The sequence below is a fragment of the Lathamus discolor genome, chromosome Z, assembly GCF_037157495.1.
Source record: "Lathamus discolor isolate bLatDis1 chromosome Z, bLatDis1.hap1, whole genome shotgun sequence".
Lineage (NCBI taxonomy): Eukaryota > Metazoa > Chordata > Aves > Psittaciformes > Psittacidae > Lathamus > Lathamus discolor.
This window is the reverse complement of record NC_088909.1, coordinates 39900141-39925028: the sequence shown is the minus strand read 5'-3', so window position 1 is coordinate 39925028 and position 24888 is coordinate 39900141. Positions and strand designations below refer to the sequence as shown.

Here is a 24888-nt window from a genome sequence, read left to right as displayed (position 1 = left end):
TGCCCTTGGATCAATATAACTTTTAGACTGTCTTTCTGTTGATTTTTGTTTTAGCACAAAATAAAATGTATAGTGTACAGGTGAGGTTTCTATTAGCACAGCTTTTCCTTTGAGTCAGTCAGCTTTCTACATTTTTCTTTTGTTATAAGTCTGGCGAAGAACAAGAACAACATGTGGCTCTGCCTCTAATAATGTGTTCTAAGGCTACATACCTTTCATGTGCTTCTCAAGTATTCCAGCCTCACAGAAAATGTAACTTTCTTCTTTCTGTTTCTAAACTCAAACGAGTTCAAACCTGGATGATCTTTGAGGAATCAAGAAAAATATATTTGCTGGTGTTTCAGATTAGGCTTTTCAGATTTACAACTTTTAATTGTGAATAGTCAAAACCAAAAGGAAACACAGTTTCCCAGTGCAGTTCTATGGATAAGTAAAACTTTCCTTTTAGGCGCTAAAAAGTGACAGTAAATCTCTTTTATCTGCATTTTGTAAGTATTTTGTTTTCCTTACACTGAGGCTTGTGAGTCATACCTCTATTCTTGAAACTTACATAGATTTATGGCAAATAATAGTGGGCAGTTGGGTAAGCTTGACTGTCATGATATACTCCAAATATAGAAGTCTGTTACTCTACACAACTATTAATCTTTTGCCAACAGAATTAAACTATAATATTGTGCTATATCATGTATGTAAAATAGACTAGAACCCTTTATTTCTCAGTAATAGCAGTTTTGTTGCTGATTCACTTACTGTCATTAAAATATTTTTTAGTAGTGATGTAAAGAGGCTACAATTTTTTTTTATTTTTAGCTAAAAGGGAGGTAATGCTTATCTATAACTTTTAGTCTGTGTATATGAATTGCACCTATTTTTATACTCTCCCCTCCCCACCCCCTCCACCTGCCCTTGCCCTCCCGCCTACTCCCGGAGGGACGGAGAGGAGAATTGAAAAGAATGCAACTCCCACGGGCTGAGATAAGAACAGTTTAGTAACTAAGGTATAACACGAATCACTACTGCTACCACCAATAATAATAATGATAAAGGAAATAACAAGAGGAAAGAATATAACACCTCAACACCAGGCGACCGATAGCTCGCCCAACCCCACCCAACTGAGCACCGACCAATACCTCCTCCCACCCTGCAGTCCCAGCCCTTCCAGGTAACTCTCCGTTACATCCTGGACATGACGTGCTGTGGTATGAAATACCTCTTTGGCTAGTTTGGGTCAGATGTCCTGTCCCTGCTTCCTCCCGGCTTTCCCTCCTCCCTGGCAGAGCGTGAGGCTCAGAAAGTCCTTGGCCAGCCCAAACATTTGAGCAGCAACTAAAAACATCAGCGTTATCAGCACTGTTCCCAGGCCAAAAGTCAAAACACAACGCTGCACCAGCTACCAAGAAGGAGAAAAATAACTGCTACTGCTGAACCCAGGACACAAGCATACTGTAATTATTAAGCAGAGACTTTTATATTCTTATCCATTCTAGGGCAGTCCACGCCTCCTGCTCTAGTTTTCAATTTATACAGAAATATAGTCTCTAAAGAGAGAGCAGTTTTCTGAGTATCTTTTTTTTTTCACTTTGAGTGTTCATCTATGGACGTATTCATACTGGGGAGGATTCCTAAAGTATCTCCTTAGTAAACTAGCCATGGCTTACTGCTTTTAAAACCCATTTGTTAGCCTCATTCTCCCCAAAAAGTGTTATGTGGGAGTTTTAGTGCAAAAATTAGGCACTTGTTCTTCCTATGTAACATCTCTTCAAAAGCTTGATCTCATTGTTGAGCTTATCTAAAAAAAAAGAAAAAAAAATGTCAAGAAATGTCACTTAAGAATTAGGAAAACCTGACAAAAGCAAAGAAAGTGTGGTATCAGTTTTAATACACATGATAGAGAGTTTCAAACAAGCAGTTAAGGAGAACTGAAGGATATCACAGCGCAAATGGATACCTTTAAATTACACATACTCTGTAGAATAAAGCAGATCAGCCATCTAGGCAGCTGATACCAGGCTGATACATATCAGATCACTTTTTTGGTGTTAGTCACACACCAAGAAGCCAGGATCAAATGTATTCAATAGCAACATTAGGGATGGTAGTTGAAGGGGTCATCAACATTTAGTGAATTAGAGAATTAACTATTTTTCTGCAACTCAAGGAGAACCACCAGATCAGACAAGAGTAAGTGATGACCACTAGGATTTTCTTGGTGAAACCCCTTAGGCAGCAGAGATTAACAATATTCTGTCACATTTACCTATGAGGAAACATGTGAATCTCCAGCCTATCAGAAGGTAATTCTAAGGTATCAGAAGGTAACTAAGAATTATCTCTTACATATTTTCATATCCCATTATCAGTTTCTGTCACCACCCAAGAGACAGACATTCAGGAACCTATAAGAAACATATTTACTTCATCAGTCTACAACCTTTTGGAAATCAGTAGCTTCCTGAATTAGCTAGTTGGTGAACAACTGCAAATCACAACATTCCATGACACACCAGCTAAAATTACAGTAAATATAAATTATAGTTGAGGGATGTTTGGGCTGCCAAAGAGCAGAGCCTTGTGGTAAATGACGTATAATACATGCATAGATATTCATTTTACCTTACATTCATTTTCTAATGTATATGATTCTTTGCTCCACCATCACTCTCTTGCTGGCCAGTGTCAATTATCACACAACCAAGTTTTTAATACCTTGGTACTGACTAAAAATCTTCTTCAGAATCATAAGACAGGCTGCTATTTCCAACCCAGCTCACATAATTTTTCATATTTCATCATTTTCAACAGCCACAAGACAAAGTGAAGTGAGGGCATCCAGGTATTTGTATACATTTTTAAATTCTATATATTTTGAAACCTTGAGCCCATGAAAATATTCATGAGACAAGTATCTCCTTTGAACATTCATCTAGATGTAGAACAATTTGAAAATTTGGATCTCTGATTTAGCAATTTGCACCAAAATTGCCTCTCATGGTTGTGCTGCATACTCACATTTGTTCACAATATTATTCCCCTTCTCCTGGAGCTCTAGAAACACTGTGTATTCCCAGCTAAGGGGCAGATGTGGTTTGCCATCTACAACAAGCAACATTCTGACTTGCACTGATAAAAAAGTTAAGCCACTACTAACAGCTTCATATTAATGGATATTATTTACAAAGGCAATAAGAAAAAATACCAAGGTTCACAAGAGGCATTAATATACTTCTATTTCTGAAGAGTCATAAGCTATTCTGCCTTTAAAAAGCAGGATATTCTAATAAGAGAAGAGTAAATTGAGCCTCCAAAAGCTTCAATGCTTTCCAAGTTCTGTATAGTTGGCCTTCTGGTACCAGACAGGCTGGAACAACTTTGTTTACTGCAACAGGGATAGTATTTTTTGGAGGCGTAGAGGAGGAACCTTTCTTAAAATGCAAGTCCTTTCTGATACCAGTAGCTGACGGGAAACAAATTTCCTCAGAGTTACCTCTAAGGGTGGCATTCCTGTTATCTTGTTTATCTTCCTATAAATTAACATCCACATAAGAATGCTTGTTAGATAACTATTGCTGATTGTTTCTAAAATTACCTCTATGTAAGCTCTAAGGTAAGCTCTGGATCTAATGTGTGACAGAATAATTTGCCAGATTGATACTGTTTTTTTTCTAGAAATTAATCCTACATCACCTTTATAGTGTGATTTCATTTAGTAATTCATAAAGGAGATTAGCAGAATTAAAGTCACTGAAAAGTACACATTAGAAAGCAGAATGAATAATGAGACAAGTTTATGAGATGGCTAAACTGAATTGTGGGGGTTACAGTTTTTCTACCTCTACAGCCCTTGTGGCATATACATGTCTGAATCCAGAAAGGAAATTCAAGACCACATACATATTTCAAGACCAGTTCAGAGTCTTGTCAATCTGTGGCTGAGAATCCTAGAATCACAAAGGACTGGTTGAACTAACTGAACATTTACAACTTATGGTCATTACTGTCTGACTTGAATAGTGAACTGGCAGAGCCCTCTGGAAAGTGAGCTGAAACTTCTCACAGAAAACACACAGTATACCCCCTTTAGGACAAGAAAAAACAGACATATTCTCCTCAGGCCACTTGCTTAATGACTTATACCGCAATACAATCTCAAGTCAGCACACAAGCAGTTTTAAATTGCATGCAGCAAAGTCAGCAATGGAGGGCTACATCATCTTGAAAGAATGGGATCTGTGAGAGATAAACAAACATGGCCTGAACTCAGAAAAAGCCAAGAACACCTTCATGCCAAAGGGCAATACTGTCAGCATTTTATTTCTTTGAGGGGCAGCATGTTGCCATGCTACGGTTCATAACAGCTTACATCGAATTTAATTTTAGAAACAAAAATACAAATAGCCATCCCCAAATATCATTTTTGAATACAGCAAATGGCAGAGATGTTTGCAGAACACTGAATGGATGTGCAAAATTCTCCCAACTTTCTTTGAACCAAAACTGACTTGTAATGCAAGTGGTTATGATCACAACACGTGAGATCTTTCTGGCTTTACTATTATAAACTATGGCTTTTGGCTATATCTCTACAGCTAGAAAATCAGATACAGCAATATTTAAGGGATTAGGAAGCTAGATTCCTCTTTTTATTGGATCTGAACAGAAGGTTAATGGTGTTGCCTTTATACTATGTATCCTCTCTGTGAATCTAACAACTAATATCCCGTTGTGATAGCTGCAAGCACTGATTATTTTTGTTAAACTCATAAACACATTCGAGGATAGCTTATACCTAAATTGGGTGAGAACTTTTTACATAGGTGGTTTTCTCTGTTCAACTTTCTCCGAAAAGTTTTGCCAAGTGATACTAAAAAGTTGGAAAACAAGTATATGACTGCTAGTAGAATAACTGGTGAAGAGCAAAGATACGAATGTGGTCCACATCTGCAAGAATTACTATTATTTGCTACCATAAAAAAGTACCATAACAGTGTTGAATGTACTGAATGGTTTGGGTTGGAAGAACCTTGAAGGTCATTCAGTTCCAACCTGCCTGCCATGGGCAGGGACTCCTCGCACTAGACCAAGGTTGCTCCATGCCCCATCCAACCTGGCTTTGAGCACTGCCAGGGATGGGGCAGCCACAGCTTCTCTGTGCACCCTGTGCCAGGGCCTCACCACCCTCATAGTGAAGAATTTTTTCTAATTTAACTCTCCCCTCTATCAGCTTAAAGCCATTCCCCCTTGAACTCTCAATACAGGCATTTGAAAAAATCCCTCTCCAGATTTCTTGTAGGCCCCTTTTAGGTACTGGAATCTGCTCTAAGGTCTCTCTATAGCTTTCTGTTCTCCAGGAGAAGCTCACAAGCCCAGTCCTCTCAGCCTGTCTTCACAGGAGACGTGCACCAGTCCTCTGATCATCTGATCATCTGTGGTCCTTCTCTGGACACTCGCATTTGCAGCCTTGGAGTAATTAGCAGGGGACTGATTGCAGAACTGCTTTTTCAGTTGAAGTGATGATGTTGCTGCAGTAGCTGATAGCTTGTGTGATTGAACAAAGATGTCTAAATAGTGAACAGTGAAGAAAGTGAGCTGGAATAGCAAAGTTCTCTCTTGTTTGAAATGTCAACACCAGGACAGTGACTTTAGTAGAGCTTCAGGAATGTAAATGACTTCTTTTTGGTGTGCTGGCTCCAGACACATCTTAAATTACAGTGAAAATTATATCAAAATTCTCATATCCTCCAGTGAACTGTATTACCCTTTTTATAAAAGCACAGATGTATAGTCAGAAAAGCTCGGCCATGTGTAGGCCTACAGTTTAAGAAATTCTGCATTCACAACTTTGTCTCAATTGTATTTGAAGGCATACTTACAATCAAACATGCTTTCTTATCTGGTTTATTGCTAGTCTTTTATTAACCTAATCTTACCTTCCTTCAAGTAAGGAATTTGGAGCAGGAGCACACTGAGAATCAGGCATGGAGAAAGAAAGCAAGCTCTTCTAAGCACAAGAAAAGGGACCAAAGCCATTGTCATGGCAATGAGAAATGGATGTAAATGCTCCTGTTGCCTATATTCTAGGGGGTAAGGGAAAACACTCTATGTCTAAACTGGAGGTTTGTCATTACACCTCTAAATTATATATTAATCTATATAAATTGCAAGGAAAAATTTCTGGAGAAAAAAATTGCAAGGAAAAAATATCTGGAGAAAAAGATTTGTGTATTAATTAATATAAAGATATAATTTTCAGGAATCATGTACAGGTATTACATAAACATCAAATCTTTCAGATTTTTTTTTTAATCATCCATTCTGAACAGTTGTTTCTCAGCCTTAAAAGTTGAAGAAAACATTCTGTTTTCCGAATGGTATGCCCTGAATAAAATTCTTTCCTGTAACTGAAAAAACAAACAGAACACATGTACCTGTACACTATAGTATACAAAAATATAAATTGAAAAAATATCACTGTAGTCAATTAGCTAAATAATCTAGTAAGTACATGATTTTTAACAGTGTTCTTTTTATTTTAAAAGAGGATTACATACATTATGTAAATTTGAAAAAGCTTTTGGAAAAGCACAGATCCAATATTCCTGTACTATGATCCACCAATATTTGCAGAATACATTAAATATTTTCAAGCATGATGTGCTGAATACTTAACACATTCAATACCCAAGAAGTATTAGAAAATCTGAAAGTGTTTTAATTTAGAAGCTGAGATTCTTGAGTCATCTGTTTCTTTGCCCACAGGAACTATACACATTACCACATTAGGCTTAAAGAAAAGTATTTTTTTCTCCTATTTTTAACATGACACAGTCTTACCAGCCATTCATCCTGACTGTGCTAATTCTAGCTGTTGCCTAACACCAAATCTTTGGTTCCGCAGCAAGTCAGTGGGAAGCTGCTGCCAACTGAGCTCCCAACCTAGCTATATACTTTCCAGTGCCTGAGCAGCACACGCCTGCCTGGCACCACTGCTTTGTCCTTCACTGCTTGACAAGGGTTGGACTGCCAGCTTCTTCTCTGCCTCCTCTGCAGGGCTGGCCATGCCTACTTCTACACTTGTGTGTCACCTGGAACAATATTGCATATAAGCAAATGTTGGAATTCTTTAGTGGAGAAAGAAACCACACCGTGATGTGAACCTGGACCATAATCTACTGGCTTTTCAGCTACCAAATCTCACAGGAGAATTATGCTTGCAGCACCAGCCAAAATGCCACCTATAGGGAATCTGGTGGTTTGGTGCATATCAAAACTCTAGCATTATGCAGGTGATAGTCACTCTTCTAACTATCATTAGGTGATGATCAGTGAAATGCTCTCATGCTTTAATGAAATCAAGTAATGAATGAAAAAGTGTGATTCTGTTCCAGCTGTAAATGGGAGACTGGGTTCACAAAGTCATTGCAGCAGCTTTTAGCCACAGCCCATCCTTCTGTGACAGAAGGTACGTACATACAAATAATTGATACAGCCTATATTCTAGCATTAATCTCACAGTCTTTACTGACACTAAATTGTTGTATCACACTAGTTTCTATGGTTGCTGCCATGGAGTATTCTCCTTTATGAAAATACTAGATGCTTTTAATACCTTTGCTTTATGATAAAATCTACCACAAACATGTCAAAACACATCTTCTGCCTTATGCACTGGTCCATTACATCATAAACAGACTTTCCAAGGTTTCAGTTCTAATTTTCAAGATTCTTATAACTTCAAACAGCATATCGAAACATGCTATTTCCATGGCATTAACGATGATAGTAGGAAACTCAGAATTTCAATCAAGATGAAATATTCAAATGCCTGATGGAAGCTAGACCAACCTCTTTCTGCCTTCACTGCTAGCATACGCCATCTTTCAAAGTAGGCCTGAGGAATGCTGTGTTTTTTCCAAATGTACTTTCTTAGTTGTTTTAGTTCACAGGCACACAGTTTTTCAGCATTTCCTCAGCTAAAACCTAAAAATTAAAGATGTTAGTAGCATTGCCGTGAAGACAGAAAACTGCCTTAATCAGATTTTAATGCAGAAATTTAGGTAAACCCTTGAGACCTACATTCAACTTACACATTGTTTTGCTGAGCGGGTCAGAATAGTTATGAGATCTCTCCCTGCATCCCCAGATATGGGCTTGTATTGTTTATTCTTCTCAGAGTGAAACAAATGAAACAATATCTTCTATTTGTGAAGTTTCAGACCTCTTACAAAATTCAAAGTGCCAGATACGTTAAAAGCAACATACTTTGCTGCTCTCCAAGTGAGCTACTCTTGGCTATATGCTCACTCAGTTCCATTTTCTGCACGTTTTCCACTCCAAATTTCCTTTTCCCCCAGATAAATTCTCTCTTACCTTGACTGAAGTTTTCAGAACTGCAGAATGTCCAACAGTTTAAAACAATGATATAATCTTAAAAAAACCCACTGTCTTTTTGTGCAAGCCTGCTATTCTGTACCCATTTCCCAGCAGTAGAAACAGAAATACTTGTATTTCTTCTGATCACTAGATCACAGACATAAATCCCATCTTCCAGAGTGAACCTAGTGTTTTCCATATCATATTTATTACTATTTTCCCGAAGGGCAGTGATTTAAGGGGTGAAGTAAAATTTCAGATTTGCTCATTAGCAAATTCGGCCAGGAGATTATAAATTGGTGCTATAGAGTCCACAAAAGAGTTCTGAAAAACTGGCAAACCCACAAGCAGATGATGTATAATAGGAGCAAAGTCCAGCAAAACTCCTTCCACCTGTGGCTTTCTGGAAAATGATTGAGCTTTGAGCATTCTCAGTTGTTGGTTCCCTCCCCACCATGGAGTTTTCTCTTTGTTGATTGTGTGGCTAAAATAAATTATTTTAATTATTCACATTTCTTCACATTTGTTCATATTGACAATCTTGTGTTTTCACAGACCACTTGAAATCATACTGATTCTTGTTCAAAGACTGTAATATGTACCAAGGTACCATCTTTCAGCAAACAAGCAATAGCCTTCAAAGATTTTGGTTTGAGGCATTATGTAAGACAAGAGATACTACTTTGTGTTACCACAGCTCTGGCATTACCACCACAAAAACATTTTTTCTTTCACATTTAAATTAAGTGCCATTTGCCAGTACCTACTTTTAAAGCCAAGCGTAGAATACAAAATTAAACCTAATGCCTCTGCCAAGTTACCATGCATCACTGCCAATCGATAAAAATCCTTTTATTCTCAAGTTTTCAACTTGTTTCAAATGTAAGGCGGTGTTGAATTGGTGACTGCCCTCACTTTCAGAGGAACTGTATAAACTCCCACCCTGACCACTCACAGTTCCACACCTACCACATAGCCACCACCCTCCTAACTCAGTGAGCCTGTGACCTGCACATCCAAACTGCTACATGTCACCATAGCAACAGGCTTGGGCCACTTAAAGCCTTGGGCAGTGCTAATGTGAAAGCAGTGTGTCTACAAAGCCCTGCAAAACCCAAGCTTTGACCACAGTTTACAATATAAAAGTGAACTGGACTTTACATAGACCTTATATAGTGGAATTCTAAAAATCATGACTGAGATGATATAATATTCTCAGAGACTGGATGAAATAGATGTATGTTGAGGGTGGGTTTTCTTATTTCCTTTGTATTTTTAATTGAAACATGAGGAAGACAAGGACCGCTGAAAGACCCCCTACAGATTTTGACAAAGCTCTGAGGAATGAGATCTCAATGCTTCTTTGTACATTTTTTTGGCTACTGATGTTTACTTAGGTGGTATCTGTATCACAGTTACACCCATTCCAGACTCTTGTAAAGTCAGTGAACCATAAACATCGTTTTACTTGGATTTAGAAGATTGCTCTTGAATTCAGCTTGGAAGAGGTTTTTAGTTCTCCCCATTCAAATGTATGTCATCATCAAGGAAGAAATCAGTACTTGTTTTTTCCTCTTGGCTAGCACTTAGGTGGTTCTGTTTCATATCTTATATATTAAAAATAACAAAACCTACCATCTCATTACTAGTTGTCAAAAACATTCAGAAAATGAAAAGAGATCCACTTCTTATACATATCTGTAGGAGATTTAACTGCTAAAAATCCCCTAAGTTTCTCATTTCAGCTACTCTTCATGTATTCTGTATTGGAAAGCTACTAATAGCCCATAAATCATCAGTTTCACATAGACCATCTCTCTAAAAGATGAACTTTCATAAACTCAGTTTGAAATGCAACTTTCCTAGCAGCAAATACTCATTTATTAGCTATATTCAAACCCAACTCAATGCAGTTATTAGCGTCTTTCTCATATGCCAAAGGCTTTTGATGAATAAAAATTCACCAACTCATTTTGTCTATTTGGAGACCAATTAGGTGAATAGATCGTGGATCTTTGTGCCAAACCCATTTGAATAAGTTTGCCTTAGTTACATTTGAGCTTTCATAGTTTTTTTCTCATGTTTGCTAGCCAAGCTAGCAGAGTTCATTTACCAAGACACCAGCAAAAGCAAAGGGACTGATTCTGGCTCTGTCAAAATAGACCACTTCCTTTTCATATGCAAACCTTAATCCTTTATCTAGGTGAAGGACTTTTATTAGCATGCTCCATTCAGAATCTACACATTTCTAACAGCTGTATTCAATCTTTTGACAAGATCACTGCCTATATTAGTTGCTTCCATTCAACTCATATTGTTTATTTTAGCTTGGAACAGGTTACTTTTTTAAACAATTCAAAACATACGTAACAAAAATGATACTTTCTTTCACTGCTGCAGGTATTTAACGAAGAGTTTTGTGAACAAAGGTCATCTGCTTGCAAAGCTATTTCTCTCAGTTTCCTGCTGCAAGTGATTCAGACAGCATGGCTTACTTAGGATGTATTTTACCTCCATTAAGCATTTTAAACTGCAAGTCCAAATTAATCTTTAATCTTGCCATTTTCCATTTTTTTCCTGGAAATGTTCAGTCATGCACAGTGAACCAGTAGAACCATTTCTGGTAAATGTTTTTCCATCTCTCAATTTTCAGCTGTCATTTTTAGCCTCACATCTTCAAACACGCATCTGGATCTTGTATAGGTACTGGTTATCAAATGAAGAGTCACTTTCCCTTCACAGGAGCAGGGCATGCAGCACCACAGAATGACTGAATGGTTGTGGCTGCAGAGACCTCTGGAGGTCATCTTGTCCAACTGCCTGCTCAAGCAGGGCCCCTTTACCCAGGACCGTTCCCGGATGGCTTTTGAGTATTGCTGGGGATGGAGAATGTACAACCTTTCTTTCTTCCAGTAAGAAGCTTATGGTTTAAAAAGATCTGAGTTCTAAAGAAAAAGCTGTAAAAAGTCTTTTGGATTTCATCTCATTCTCACTGAGATTTGTATAGTTACTCAAACTAGAGATTTCTTTATTCACAGTAGTTAAATCAATAGGGTTGTGCCTACCTGCTTCTGGAAAAGACAGCTAGGAAATATGGAACTCAAAGAGGGTCTCCATGCCACAACAGTGGGCATTATCAGAATGTCTCTGATTTATTATTGCTTGGTCCTTTCCAACCCTAACTATTCTATGATCAAGACAGATCAATTAATTCTGAAAACATTCAGGACTTACGTAAGGTAGGTTAGAGGTAAACTTGAGGATGACTGACAGGTCCTGAAATGGAGATCGTGTTTATCACACTACCTAAGCAGAGCACTGACAGAGCAGAGTTTTCAGCACTTCCCCATCTCTCTTGATGAGTATCAGGAACTCCGGGTTCTGGATCACACACAATTCCAGCTCACTTACGTATAAATTTATTTTGAGAAATCGGAAAAGGGAAGTGGAGAAAAAAGGAGAATGGCACTAAAGACTGTTGAAGTGGATTTTTAGGGAAAGAAAAATATATGCTCCTGAACAGCAGGTTAGTGCTGTGAAGCAGTTGTGGCAAGCAAGCAGGGCATGTACCCCATTTGCATACTTGTTGTAGATTAAAAACATGGAATTCTTGAACAGCTGAGCGCTCACATCCAGCACATCTCATGCTTTGACTGACGCTACAGGCTGTCTGCCCCGTAGCACACACTGGTCAGAGCTGGAAGGCTGCGGACATGCTGAAGCCTACAACTAACTACATGCTTGGTTGGCATGCTAAGGAAGGAGAAGGCAGCACAAAAGGAATAACTAAGAGACAGAAATAAAACTAGAACAGCTGAGAAGACCACAAATTACTTTGCAGGTCATGATTTGAGAAGAAGTACATGCCTTCCTGTATGGTGAATGTGTGTGATGCACAGGGAGTAGCGCTGGTGGTAAAGCAGGTCAGATATTGCTGGGATTAAAGTCTCCAGTTCAGTGATACCCATAATGTGAATCACTTAAGACTGCCAAAGGATATACCTTTAACAGCCACTCTATAGCAGGAAGCATACATTATGTCGAGAACCTGAAGCTCTGAAATGCATGGTTAAAGATTGCCCTGTATTTACAGTTCAAACAGCACAAGTTTACATACATGATGTTTTGGGGTTTTCTTATTTAATAATTTTCTCATAACCCTCTGTATTACTAAATAATTTACCCAAGTTGGGAGAGTAACAAATAACACATTATTGATACTACATAGAAATTCTGGCAGACAAAAGCTAGTGATGCAATCTGGACTTTCAATATCTAATTAGCTCATAAAAGATGTATATAAAAGACTGGCAGGTCCACATTTTACTATTTACAGAAATGCTAAGAGATAGAGAAACTTTGTATCAGTAAGAACACTGACAATCACAAAGCTCTCCAATGACTTAAGCTTCCTCTAGATAATGTGTTAATTTTTTTCTATGTTCCTTTTTTTAGAAGCCAAAATTAGTACCTTTGGCTTGTTGTTTCAAACTCTTCATGTTACGACAGAATAGTTATCCTAAAATAGGACAACAAATTCAATTTCTATTTTATATTTTGTCATATATATAACTAACCACCTGTTAAATCTGAGCAATGTATTTTTGTGTCTGTATCAGTGTAGATGTGCAGAGAAATTTAGCACCTGTTATTTCAAAACACAGTGGACAGGTATGTAAATACAGTTAATTTAGTTTCAAAAAATAGAAGATTACTTCTTTGGTAACTGCTATTAGCAGAATATGTTCTATCCAAATGGTCACGCTGATAATGGATTCCAGAGTAGGATGACCTTAAAAAAGTGAAGGGGTGCTTTAAATTGGACCCATACACATTGTTGTGTGCTGTGATAAGATGTCATACACTTTTATCTTGAAACAACAGCTTTAAAATTATGGGGCTTTATGTAAAGCTCCATAAAGTATATGCATACTTTTGTATTTATAGCTAAGACTATCCAGCCCAATAACAAATAAGCTTCAGGCATTTACCGAAATTTATACTAATTGTCTTTGCAACTTACTATGCTCAAGCTCCATCAGTACTTCGGGAAGCAAGCCTTTAAAGCATATATGCCTGTTCAATACGTAATTACTGCATACTGTGTTAGCATACGTAATTACTGCATACTGTGTTATACGTAATTACTGCATACTGTGTTAGCATTATATTATTTTCTTAAAAGTTTTCTAATTTCAGTTGAACTGTTATTTTAACTATTTTCTAATGGCATGTTTGTTAATTTAATTTACAAGAACAGCTTCCATCCCATTATTCTCAAATGTTTAGAAGAGAAATTAGATTAATTCAAGTAAAAATAATCCTAGAAGTTTACACCTTCTATTTGCTGCTAGGTCAGTGCAAGATTTCTTTTGTGATAGAAGAGCTGCCCATTCCCTTCCAATACTGTGCAATCACACGTTTACATCTCTGAAGTTAGCATCTTTCTGTTTATCAGTTGTGAAACAGACTGCATCTTTCATCAGTTCATCTCACTACAGATAACAGTCATTCCCCCAAAAGCTACCAATATATCAACCTTGTTGTTTTTACCTTTATAATTTTTTTCTTTAAATTAGTTATGTTTAAGTCATTAATGACACTGAACACATACCACAATAACATTATATTTTATTAGAGATCATATTTTACATATCCCCATGAAATATAAAACCTTCCAAGAGAAAAGTATCAAAACCTTCAGCTGAAATCAGTTTATTTCAGACAATATGAGCAAATAAACCAAAGACATCTAAGATAAAGGAATGTAAAAGAAAATTCTGCACAGGTACAACTCTGGTATGGAAAGTAATTACAAGATTTAAACCCATTTCTTACACAACATTGTCTTTAAAACCCTACTGGGAGAAAAGTAAGGATGCTTGGTTCTCTTAGCCAGTAGTTATAAACCCAGCAGCTTTAAAATAGAAAAAAAATAAAATATCATTAAATTAGGTGGTCAATGCACAGAAAAAGTCAAGAACTTAATTGAAATATCCAATATAAAAAAATACAGCCTAAGAATTTATTTAAAATTGTTAAAAATAATCCCAAACCCCCTAAATAGTCACATTCTGAACCAATTAAAGTAAAATTTATTATCAGACTTTGACTGCAGTTTTGGCTTAATTAAGGATTTCAGGAAAGGATCCCTAATTGTTACACAAAAAAAATGCAAGATAAAGGAACAAAGATGAAATCTACTGGTTAAGGAAGGCATCTTGATTGTACAGCTGATGATAATAGAAAGGACTGAATGCTATATGAAACATGTTTTGGAAGCAATTTTAAGAGGCAAAATACTTTAAAATATTATTGCATCAAAATTTAACTTTTCTGCCTAACAAAACTAAAATAGTACTTTGAATGCTGTCTTGTACAGAACATGTAAGTCTCTGAAGCATTTTAATTCCGAGGATGCAAAAAAATAAATGTTATGGGAATTTTCTGCTGGCAAGCTTACCATGCTTTCAGTTCCAACAAAAACCAGTATTTTCAAATACTACAGCTAAGAAAAGTTACAGTACATGTTTATTGCATGAAAGCATCCGTTTACTGGATCTGTCTGATTTTCCACTTGTGGTTAGTGGTTCTTATATTATTAACTTGCAGCAGATCCTACCAAGTATTCCATTAATTACAAAACACACAGTATATTGAATTAAGTAGGGAAATCTATCCAGTTTCAGAGATCCAACCTGTGACAATGCATGAAATTGAAGTTTCACTTTCGTTTTCTCTTAAGATAGCCTGTAGCTACATGATATAATTTGATACACTGTGGAACAACAATGATGAAATTAAATAACTGTGATATTAGAGTTAGAAAATAGCACATCTTTTTACCAGTTATGATGACTTTTCATGCATTAGTATGAAACATAAGCAATGATGTATGGAAAAGTAATGCATAAGAAAGAGATAGAAGAAAGTTGTGAAAATAAATGAAGATTAGGAAATGGGATCATACATGAGCGGATATTTATATACATTAACTGTAAACAGCAGCTCTACTTGGGGAAATATTTTTCACACTTGAATGGCTTCCGCACTGAATATGAATTAAGTGAAGACAAAGCAAAAGTAAGACTCCATTCTTCAGTAATGTGAACACAGTCAAGGTGAACATTGGCAATGTGAGGTTGCAAATTTGAAAAATGTTAAAATATAGGCACATGATTCTGAATTAACAGCTCACCACAGTCTGCGATATGCAAGCACATGTTCTGATGGGTTCGCCAACTATGCCTTGCTTACTATCAACTCTCTCCATCAAGCTGCAATTTCTCTAAGAAAGCAGCTGAATTTAGATTTTACAGTGATTATTTTTTGTCTATTTCATGTTATAACATCATTTTAATACATTCAAATAGTCAAAACGTTCAGAATAACATAGCACAAACGTGGTGCAGATCAGAGCGTGGCCAGCATTGTCAAATAGGAGATACACAGCTTAAGTATTATATAAACTACCATTCCCTCAAAACATTAACATAGACACCAAAATTGTAACAAGATGTATCAAAAAATAAGGCACATTTATCTTGATATGGTAACCTTGAAATAGAAAACTCATTTCAAAGAACACTGTATCTGAGTTTTATAAAAAATCCTTGTATTCATGACAATTATTGACATTTCTCATCATACATGATAATGGAATAATTGCACATATCCCAGTGTGTCAAGTAACAAAATGGGAGTTTTATTAAGCATTTCCATTGCAAAATTATTTTTAGGTCCATGTTTTTGTATTTACATAACTCAGATGAATGGTAGAAGTATGAAATCTACCATCACTTATTACAAGTACTGCAGGCTTTCATTTACCACAATTAATAATCCCCTTTGTGTTGAATAAATTGAAATTAATTGTGGAATAAATTGAGATTATTGTCATTTATATAAACAATTGTAAATATCTGGACATTAGCTACTACGTAAGAACATTTTATTCTATTTTATTCACAAGCTGCACCAGGACTTCTACACTGAATTATCTGTACATAAATTCAAGGATCAGCAAAGAAGGCTGTTTAAATTCCAATCCCCTCTTTACGAAAATTAAAACACCAGAAACATAGTTAGTTAGCATTTAACCTGAGATTTAATCTGTTGAGAGGTTAACATCCTTAGAAATTTCTTCACTTGCTGCATTAACTTATACTGATGTTGCTATTAAATGGAAGGGGAGGTGGGGTAAGTAGAAACAAAAAACAGCCGAACAAAGTAAGTTGCTTGCAACATGGCTTTTCACTGTGTTGGTCAAAAAAATTATAGAATGCATGGTTCTCTCACAGTATCCAGAAGCTGGAAAAATAATTATGTGCTTCTTATTGCACGAAAACTTAGAGGAGATACAACTGCAGATTCCTTTTTATCTGAGTATTAAAGCCAGCTTTCATCTTAGCCGAATTCGGAAGGTATTTATCTCCATAGAACTCATACTTATTTCACTTACATTTCTGGCATCTGGAGGTGAATGCATCAAAGATAAAGATGTGTGTGTAAGACTTTCCACTTTGAAATTGTTAAAGAGTTTATGCACCTTTATCTGGAAGGGGAAAAAAAAAAAAAAAGAGAGAACTGTATTACTACATTTAGAAAATACCTTCGAAATCTCCAACGTGGATCCAAATGATACCCCTCCTCACAGGTATCAGCAGGGCAATTCTCACATCAAATATGAACTTTTTAAGTGTCATGTCTCAAATGCCACACAATAAATCAGATCTTCTTAGGCACTGTTTACTTGCCACATTTCAAAGCAAGCAAATTAATCAATATATTAAAAAACTGATTAGATACACTTGGATTAAAGTTATCTTGTTTCTAAATGAAACAACGCTTCCTCTTCTGCTTAAAAGATAATCCCAAGCCAATTTCAAAATTTGATTACAAAATTTATACAGATTCGTAACTACCTACTCCATTTGTAACCCTCAGTGCAAAGTTGCATGATTTGTATTTCATAATTTTATGTACCACATCAATTCTACAGCAACTGCAAAACACTCAAGACATTTGCAGTGGTGTAGATCATGTAGAGTGAGCAGGGGTAGACAAAGGACATGCTATAATAAGCAAGTTTTTAAAGTAACAGTCACATGGTTTGTGGATATGTTAATAATAGTAAAAACATACACTTCAGAATATGTAACTTGACTCTTTTTAGATAGTAAAGTGCTAAAACATTATTAAAAATTATTTGAAAAATACTGACCCATGTTTTGTGAAAACAACAAGTACAGGAAGTCAATGAGATTAAAACTAACCTACAGGTTTACTTGTTAATGCTTACATGGTCATTCCCACATACCAGCAGATCCCTATCTTTATCAAATGGAACACCACTTTCAATGTAAACTTAGCTATTATCCTGAAAGAGTAACTCTTGAGATGTAACTACCTAGACTTCACTTATTAATTGCCTTAATTATCAGTGTTTCTACAACACCTATAAAATGTTAGTTTACCTTCCCCTGAGTAGTGGAACAGAGCAGACCCATGTCTCTGTTTGAAAATCTACAGTCAAATCCCTTTCTGTGAAGAATCAGAGCAGCTTCATCAGATGGTTCAATATCTACCTACAAATAAAAAAAAAGATTAGTCAGAAAGTAGCAGAGCTAGAAGAACATTTTAGAACTTCATAAAATTATCATTACCTTACCGAGATGGAGCCAACTATGCTTTAAACAATGTTCAGCATAGATTAAACTGTCATATTTCTTTTAATATTTAGAAGACCAAACATAGAAAGACCTAAACAGCAAGGCAGTTTAGATATACAAAGTCCTACCAAATACAAATGTAACTTGCTAACCAAGGAATTCAAGGCTCAGTAGATGCACATGTACAGACTCAGAATTTAAGTGTAATCAGTTTTATTAATTGGCTTCCGGGAAAACTACCTGGCTAAGCCAAAACCAAAGAGATCACATGCGAATTACAATAGCCAGCGAAAACTAGCTATGTGACTATGAACTAGAACATTGTGAGTATGTTCTATCAAGCTTTCTTTGTGCAAAGCTGCCCTGCAAAATCTAATTTAGCTTAATGTGTACATGAAACTTTACACTAAAAAGGAAATATTAATTTTTTTGTTGTTTCTTTAAGACATAAAGTGCTCTTAAACCTTACTAGGCATGAAAGAATAACCCTAAAGTAATCCACAACCGTAACTTCCGAGTGTGGACCAAACCAATAAAATTACTTAGGATAAGTGGTTACAAAGATAGCACAGAAGTGCCTCAAATCAGAATCATTTTCTGACATGTACTTCAGAACTGAAAGCCATAGCCTAGAACTGGCTGGGTAACTTCAGTTTATGCACAAACTTAATTTTTTTTCTTTTACGTTACAATGCAGAAAACTACTCTTGTACAGCAAGAGTATCAGAAAATAAATTCTTCATATTAATGATGAACGTGCATGCAAGCCATCCTAACACCATACGAGCGGTATATAACAAGATGCCCTTCATAGAATTGTTTAGGTTGAAAAAGACCTATAAGATCACTGAGTTCAACCATTAAACTAACACTGTCAAGTCCACCACTAAACTGTGGCATCACACCTAAATGTCTTTTAAATACCTGCAGGAATGGTGACTCAACGACTTCCCTGGGCAGCCTGGTCCAGTGCTCGACAACCCTTTTTGTGAAAAAAAATTTTCTACTATGCAATTTAAAACTTGAGGCCATTTCTTCTTGTCCTATCACTTGTTACTCAGGAGAAGAGACCAATACTCACCTCACTACAACCTCCTTTCAGGTAGTTGTAGAAAGCTGCAAGGTTCCCCCAGAGCCTTCTCTGCTTTGGACTAAACATTCTCAATTCCCTCAGTCACTCCACACAGGACTTGTTCTCCAGACTGCCCACCAGCTCTTAGTTACTCTTTTTTGGATATACTCCAGCACCTCCACATCTGTCTTGTAGCTGTATCACTACACTTACCTTAGTAAATTTGTTTTCTATAATGCATTACATTATTTCTTTGTTGTTTTATATTATTCAGCTCTTCCATCCTCTCACATACATAATAAGGGCATAAAAAAGATGGTATTCTCCACAGCCATACCAGGTTTTCAGGCTATTTTTCTCTGATTTATTTCTGGTTTACTTGTTTTCATACTAGTGTTTTTTCCCAAAAATGCCACAAGCTAAGTTTGTTTACTTCATTAAGTACTTATTGCCTTTTAGAAACCTATGCCAGCAAGCGTCAGGCACTTTCTGATGCTTTAGCTCTTGAAGGTGTAACAAACCAGAGAGGTCTTAACCTAATTGGTCTTGGATCCAAACAATTTTTTTCTTAGTAAAGGAGATCCTGCAACAGCTAGAACCAGCTTCTTTGAAACCCAGCATGACACAGCTTCATAACACAACAAATTCGTAATATTAAGTACTTGTTCAGAAAACAAAAAATGGTAAACTTGGTACATGGCAAAAAAAACCCTTGGTGCTTTCTAAGCAAGTTCCTAACTTAACATAGTAAAAACTTACTCAACAGCATTTGGAATTGAAATGAGACATTTTGCAGTAAAACACTGACTGGTAAAAATTTACCACCTAAAATCAGATTTTTAATTAATGAATGGTTTCTACAGTCAGCATATTCAAACAAGTTTACAGTACTTAATATCACTGATAATTGAATAAGCTCTTATCCTGTTTATTGGAACACTAGTACCGCTATTTACATTAAGTAAAATAACAATGATGATGTGACAAAATTATTTTCCATCTCCAGCTATGAAATGCCTTGACTTTGTTTTCATTGTTACTGATGCGACAGTGTTGCACTTAAAAGCAGACAGTTATGCACACAAAATAATATTGTCTGTTAAACATCAGATTAGTCAAATATTAAAATTCATATCGCAAAAGCCTGATTTCCTATGTGGTAAATTCATGTTAAGAATGACAAGCCCGTAACGGGTATCTACAGTATCTACGGGTATCTCTTATTACAGCAGAATTACTTCGTAGAAATCTGCATAACAAATGCATTTGTGCATTTCAAATGATGGCATGAATATTTCTCTCTTAATTTTAAATTCAGTATTATAAAGATTCAAAAGACTGTAAACAGAAAGGTAATAAACAACTAATGAAGCCTTCAGAAAAAGAGTTTTTGTAAGTATAAAGATCAACAATATAGTAGGTAACCTTTTAGAATTCCCAGAACTTTATCATGCATACAGCATCCATGTGTAATCAATTAAGCTGTTCTAAGCTACTATAGTAGCACGTGTAAGACTAAGTTGCTACAGCCTCTGCATCTATTTTAACTTGCCTCTTCTCGTATCATCTCTAGGTAAATTAGACTAAGTTTATACAAACCTAAGTAAGAAATGTCTGAGCAAGGATGAGCCTAGTTTGCAACAAATGCATCTTCTAAACATGACTATGCTAATCAAATGAAAACCTGTAATAAATTTCTCTATTTTCAAAGAACAGCATCTTTAACCTTCTAAATCTTCACATCATTTTTCATATGACAAATATTCCCTAACTACTATCAAACCTCTGACTACACTTCCTGGAAGAGCTGGCAAAATTTATTTTAATTTTGATCTCTGAGAAATGAAAATGCAGTTCTCACATCAGGTTTCTAGGTTAAAAAAACCAAAACAAATTGCTAGGCTTTCTAGTAAGCAATATACCATGGCAATACTGCTAAAATTTTGAAGAGAAAGAAAAAACATTTATATATTTTTTATCTGATTACTGTAAGCTAAGAGACATGCACTGAAACATTTAAGCAATGTGACAAAAATATGTATTCACATCTAGTATAAATGGACAAATGTACTCAGTTTTTAAATCTTGAGACATAGTCTATTTACAGTAGGTAAAAGAATTTTTTAAATACAGCTCCAGTTTTTAAGTTTTATACTCCTCAGGCATTTGACTCTTTCATCACAAGAGCACATATCTTGCAATCTTACAACAACAGCCAATATTCTTTCCACTGAGAGGTACAGAGTTTAAAGGGAAACTAGGAAACCCCTCACTTTTTTTAATCATTTATGCTTTACGGTGTTTTCATGCATTCTGATTTCTACCTTAAGTCTTAATACTGTTTTAAATTCAGTACTCTTTTATGTGAAATTGCAATGATACAATTTCTTGAAAATCAACAGCTAAAACAATGGAGAAGTAGTCTACATTCTTGGAAAAAACTGCAATGCATCAATTAGCCAGAATTATGACACTTGTTATCCAGTTTCTTCGAAGACCAAGAAAGGAAGAAGAAGGTGAAGAGTGATTCAAAAAGACTGTTTGGCATGCAAGAAATTATTTGCAAGGCATAGCAACATTTCTGCTGTAGGGAAGAACTGTCCTGTCTCTATAAAGATAGTGCTCCCATATACTACTGATAGCTTTCACTTTGAAGTGCACACATTAAAGCTGTCTACCTAGTAATCACCGAAATACACAGTTGTGGACAGCAAAGAGATCATAACCTCAAACAGTGTTATACCAGCTGGGATAGTGGGACTGGTATACCCCAGATAAAATTGTAGAATTCACTTGAGAGTATTAACACTGAACTCAAAAAAAAAAAAAAAAAAAAGGTAAAACAAGCCTTCCACTTCACAGGTTTCACGGGCACATGACACAAACAAGGGGAGGAAATTTAGGCCTTGATAAGGGAGAGGGCTCATGTTCCTGAAGGTCTAAATTTGACATGCTGAAGCAAACAAGTTGTTTCATGAAACAAAAAGATTTTACAGTGACATGTGAAACATACATTTCACATGAAGATTAATTGAATACAAAGATTCCTTCTATCTATTCAAAGGCATAGACCTGCCTAAGAGTTATTCCACTCTGAAATTAAAAATAAGAAACAGTCACAGCTGAAGAAGTATACATGAGACTGAACTACTAACAGAGAAAATGTGACAAAGTCAACTGATTCTTTAAATCTAATATAAGGATTAAGACTAAAAATGAACTATGATAATATAATCTGAGGTTACTAGAGATGAGCAGTTCTACCAGGCACCATGGAGACTCTAAGGGAGAAGGGACAACTAGTTCGTAAATATCCAAGTGTAACAGCACCTGTGAGTGATACTGCAACACATCACATAGCTAATGCACCCACATTTTAAAAGGTGTTGAAAAACTGAAAAGAATTTACACAAGATGTACAAACAGTTCTACTTTATAGTTCATTAAAAAGAAAATTGAAATATGGTGGTTACAATCGTGTAAGTTCCTTTGCAAGGAAAAAAGTATTGAGCACAGAATAGGGTTTTTTTATGGCTGGTTTCCACAGGAACCAGGGAGTGTAAGCTGATGTCAGAAAAATTAAAATGGGTATTGTGTCAAAATATTTTTAAGCTTAAATAATTTACTCCTATGGATTTCAGTATGTGGCAGATTTTCTTTAAGCCTTGCAAAATGGAATCAGAATTATCTAAAACCATATGCTTTATTTAAAAGACAAATTATATTTAATTCTTAATACAGAAGAGGCCAATATGATATACGATATCATACTGTATATGATCCCTTCTGCTCTTAAAATTTGGGAACACATTGAAACGTGCCCCCTCCGCAGAAAAAATGATGCACTATGCTTATTATTATGTTGTGAAAAAGAAATCCTGTATTTCATGTTACTCAGACACAAGCCTCTAGTTCTTGCAAATTTAATAAAAAACAGTCATCATGCTGCAATTTTTCATATCATATAACCCCTCCAAATTACTTTCCTAGAATAAAGTATTTGATTACACTATATTAGTAAGCTATATCACGTTTGCCCATAAAAATAGTAGCTTGACCTTACCTTTGATTGGATTGTCCTTAGATTGACCATATGCATGTCACAAGGCATGGATGACATGAGTGGAGAAAAAGTATTTAGCATCTCTGGGACACCGGAATCTGCATATGTTGTCATTGGAATTATAGGATGATTTAAGAAAGAAGAAGTCATATGGCTAAGAAGTGATGGAAAACTGACTGATGCCTTCTCTTGATTCTGCAAAATACAACAGAAAATACTTGCAAAATCAAGTCAATATACCACCAGGTCTAAATTTCAAAACCCACACACTGTCTATATGATTTGATTAATTCACTGGAAAAATTTAAAGACTGTCTAGTTAATTACTTTTGGAAACTTCTCATCATCCACTATTTCTCCTCTAATACTAGGTGTATGTCCTGTTTTTACAGATCATTAGTACATCTTTCAAAATGATCATTAGTCAATACCTCACTTTACAACATTCCTCACTTTTATGTTAGCCCTTGATGTGTAAACAATGTCATTTAGAGAAAGAAGCTAGCTACCAGATCAGCAAGTTGCTTCTCTCTACTCAGTACCTACCTGAATTTTGACAGTCAGCTAATCTTTTGCAGGCTTCCTTTTCTGCATAGATTTTCTTTCCTGTATTTCTTATCTATTTCTTCAGATTCACCCAACGTGTCTCTTACATCCCTTTTTCTTTTTAAATCTAAGTTCTAAAACTGTCTGCTGAAAGAAATTGCATTTTTGTCCTAGCCTACAATGCAAAAGATTTCTTACAGCAGTCTTATTCAGTGTCATCCCAGAAGGAAGTGAATGGACTCTCCCCTGAGACTTGACAAGTTTTCTGCTTTCCCAAGTTTTGTATTTGCAGTGCCTTTTACATGGCTACAGAAGCTGTGTTACAAACCTGAGGTGACCAAGTCCTACATATTCACAACAGCTAGTTAAAGGTCCCTAGAAGTCAGAAAATAAAAGAAACTTTAAAAGGGTGTTTTCTGTTACAGGATGTCAGTGAAGATCCAGCAGAAATGGATGAAAACTTATTTTGCTCTTATTTTTCCTTGCATACTTAATCAGATAAATCACTGTTTAAGGTTAAAGAGGTGATTTTTAGAGAAAACTTCGCAGAAAGTTTACTGAAAAAAGAGTATCTTAAACACTGATATCTTAAAATTTGCTTTTCATGATAGGCTGAAAACATGGAAATAAAAAAAGGGATATACTTAAAGAGAGGATTATTTAACAGCTTATAATGGACATGTATAACAGTAATTCCTGGTTTTGGGGTGCATAGGCATGTATGAATATTTATTTATAACTCTGCAGCAGCTTTAAACACATCTGACAGTGTAGCAATTGAAACTATGCCAGAGCTGCAAGATGGTAATTTCTGTTTTATTCTTGGTGCTTCTCTTTGCAATGACTGCACTGTTGGCCTCTTTGGTAGCTCCTAAGCATTGAGGCTAATAATTTTACAGATTTATTATGACCTCCAAATTACTTTCCAAAAATGGTAACACTTGACAGCTGTAGAGGATTGCTCCTCCATGTGCCTCACTACATTTGTTTACATCGAATTCCATCTGCCACCTTACTGCTTGCTTAATGTCTTGAGTCTTCCAATTCCTCAGTTAGCCTTGATTTTTTTTTTTTTATTACCTTGAATAGTTTAAGATCACTGGCAAACTTCGTTATCATTATTTCCTTTTTTTCCCAATTAAAGTATGAGCAAGCTTGCT

At 35.9% G+C, this 24888-nt stretch overlaps 1 protein-coding gene across 8 annotated transcripts in view; it reads right to left on the bottom strand.

Moving 5' to 3' along the window:
- The window catches only part of MAN2A1 (mannosidase alpha class 2A member 1), a 147869-nt gene that overhangs the window by 17487 nt on the left and 105494 nt on the right, over window positions 1-24888 (bottom strand). For 3 of the 8 annotated variants that reach the window (XM_065661432.1, XM_065661426.1, XM_065661433.1), the window contains exons 20-22: window positions 23183-23377; window positions 17853-17963; window positions 13988-16930 (exon numbers count right to left, since the gene is read on the bottom strand). In XM_065661432.1, the coding sequence (XP_065517504.1) occupies window positions 16778-16930; window positions 17853-17963; window positions 23183-23377 (459 nt within the window). In that variant the 3' untranslated portion in view covers window positions 13988-16777. Of the gene's footprint in view, window positions 1-1279; window positions 1796-2355; window positions 2403-13987; window positions 16931-17852; window positions 17964-23182; window positions 23378-24888 lie in introns of those variants that run through there. The other 5 variants (XM_065661427.1, XM_065661429.1, XM_065661428.1 and 2 more) reach the window with 4 other exon arrangements.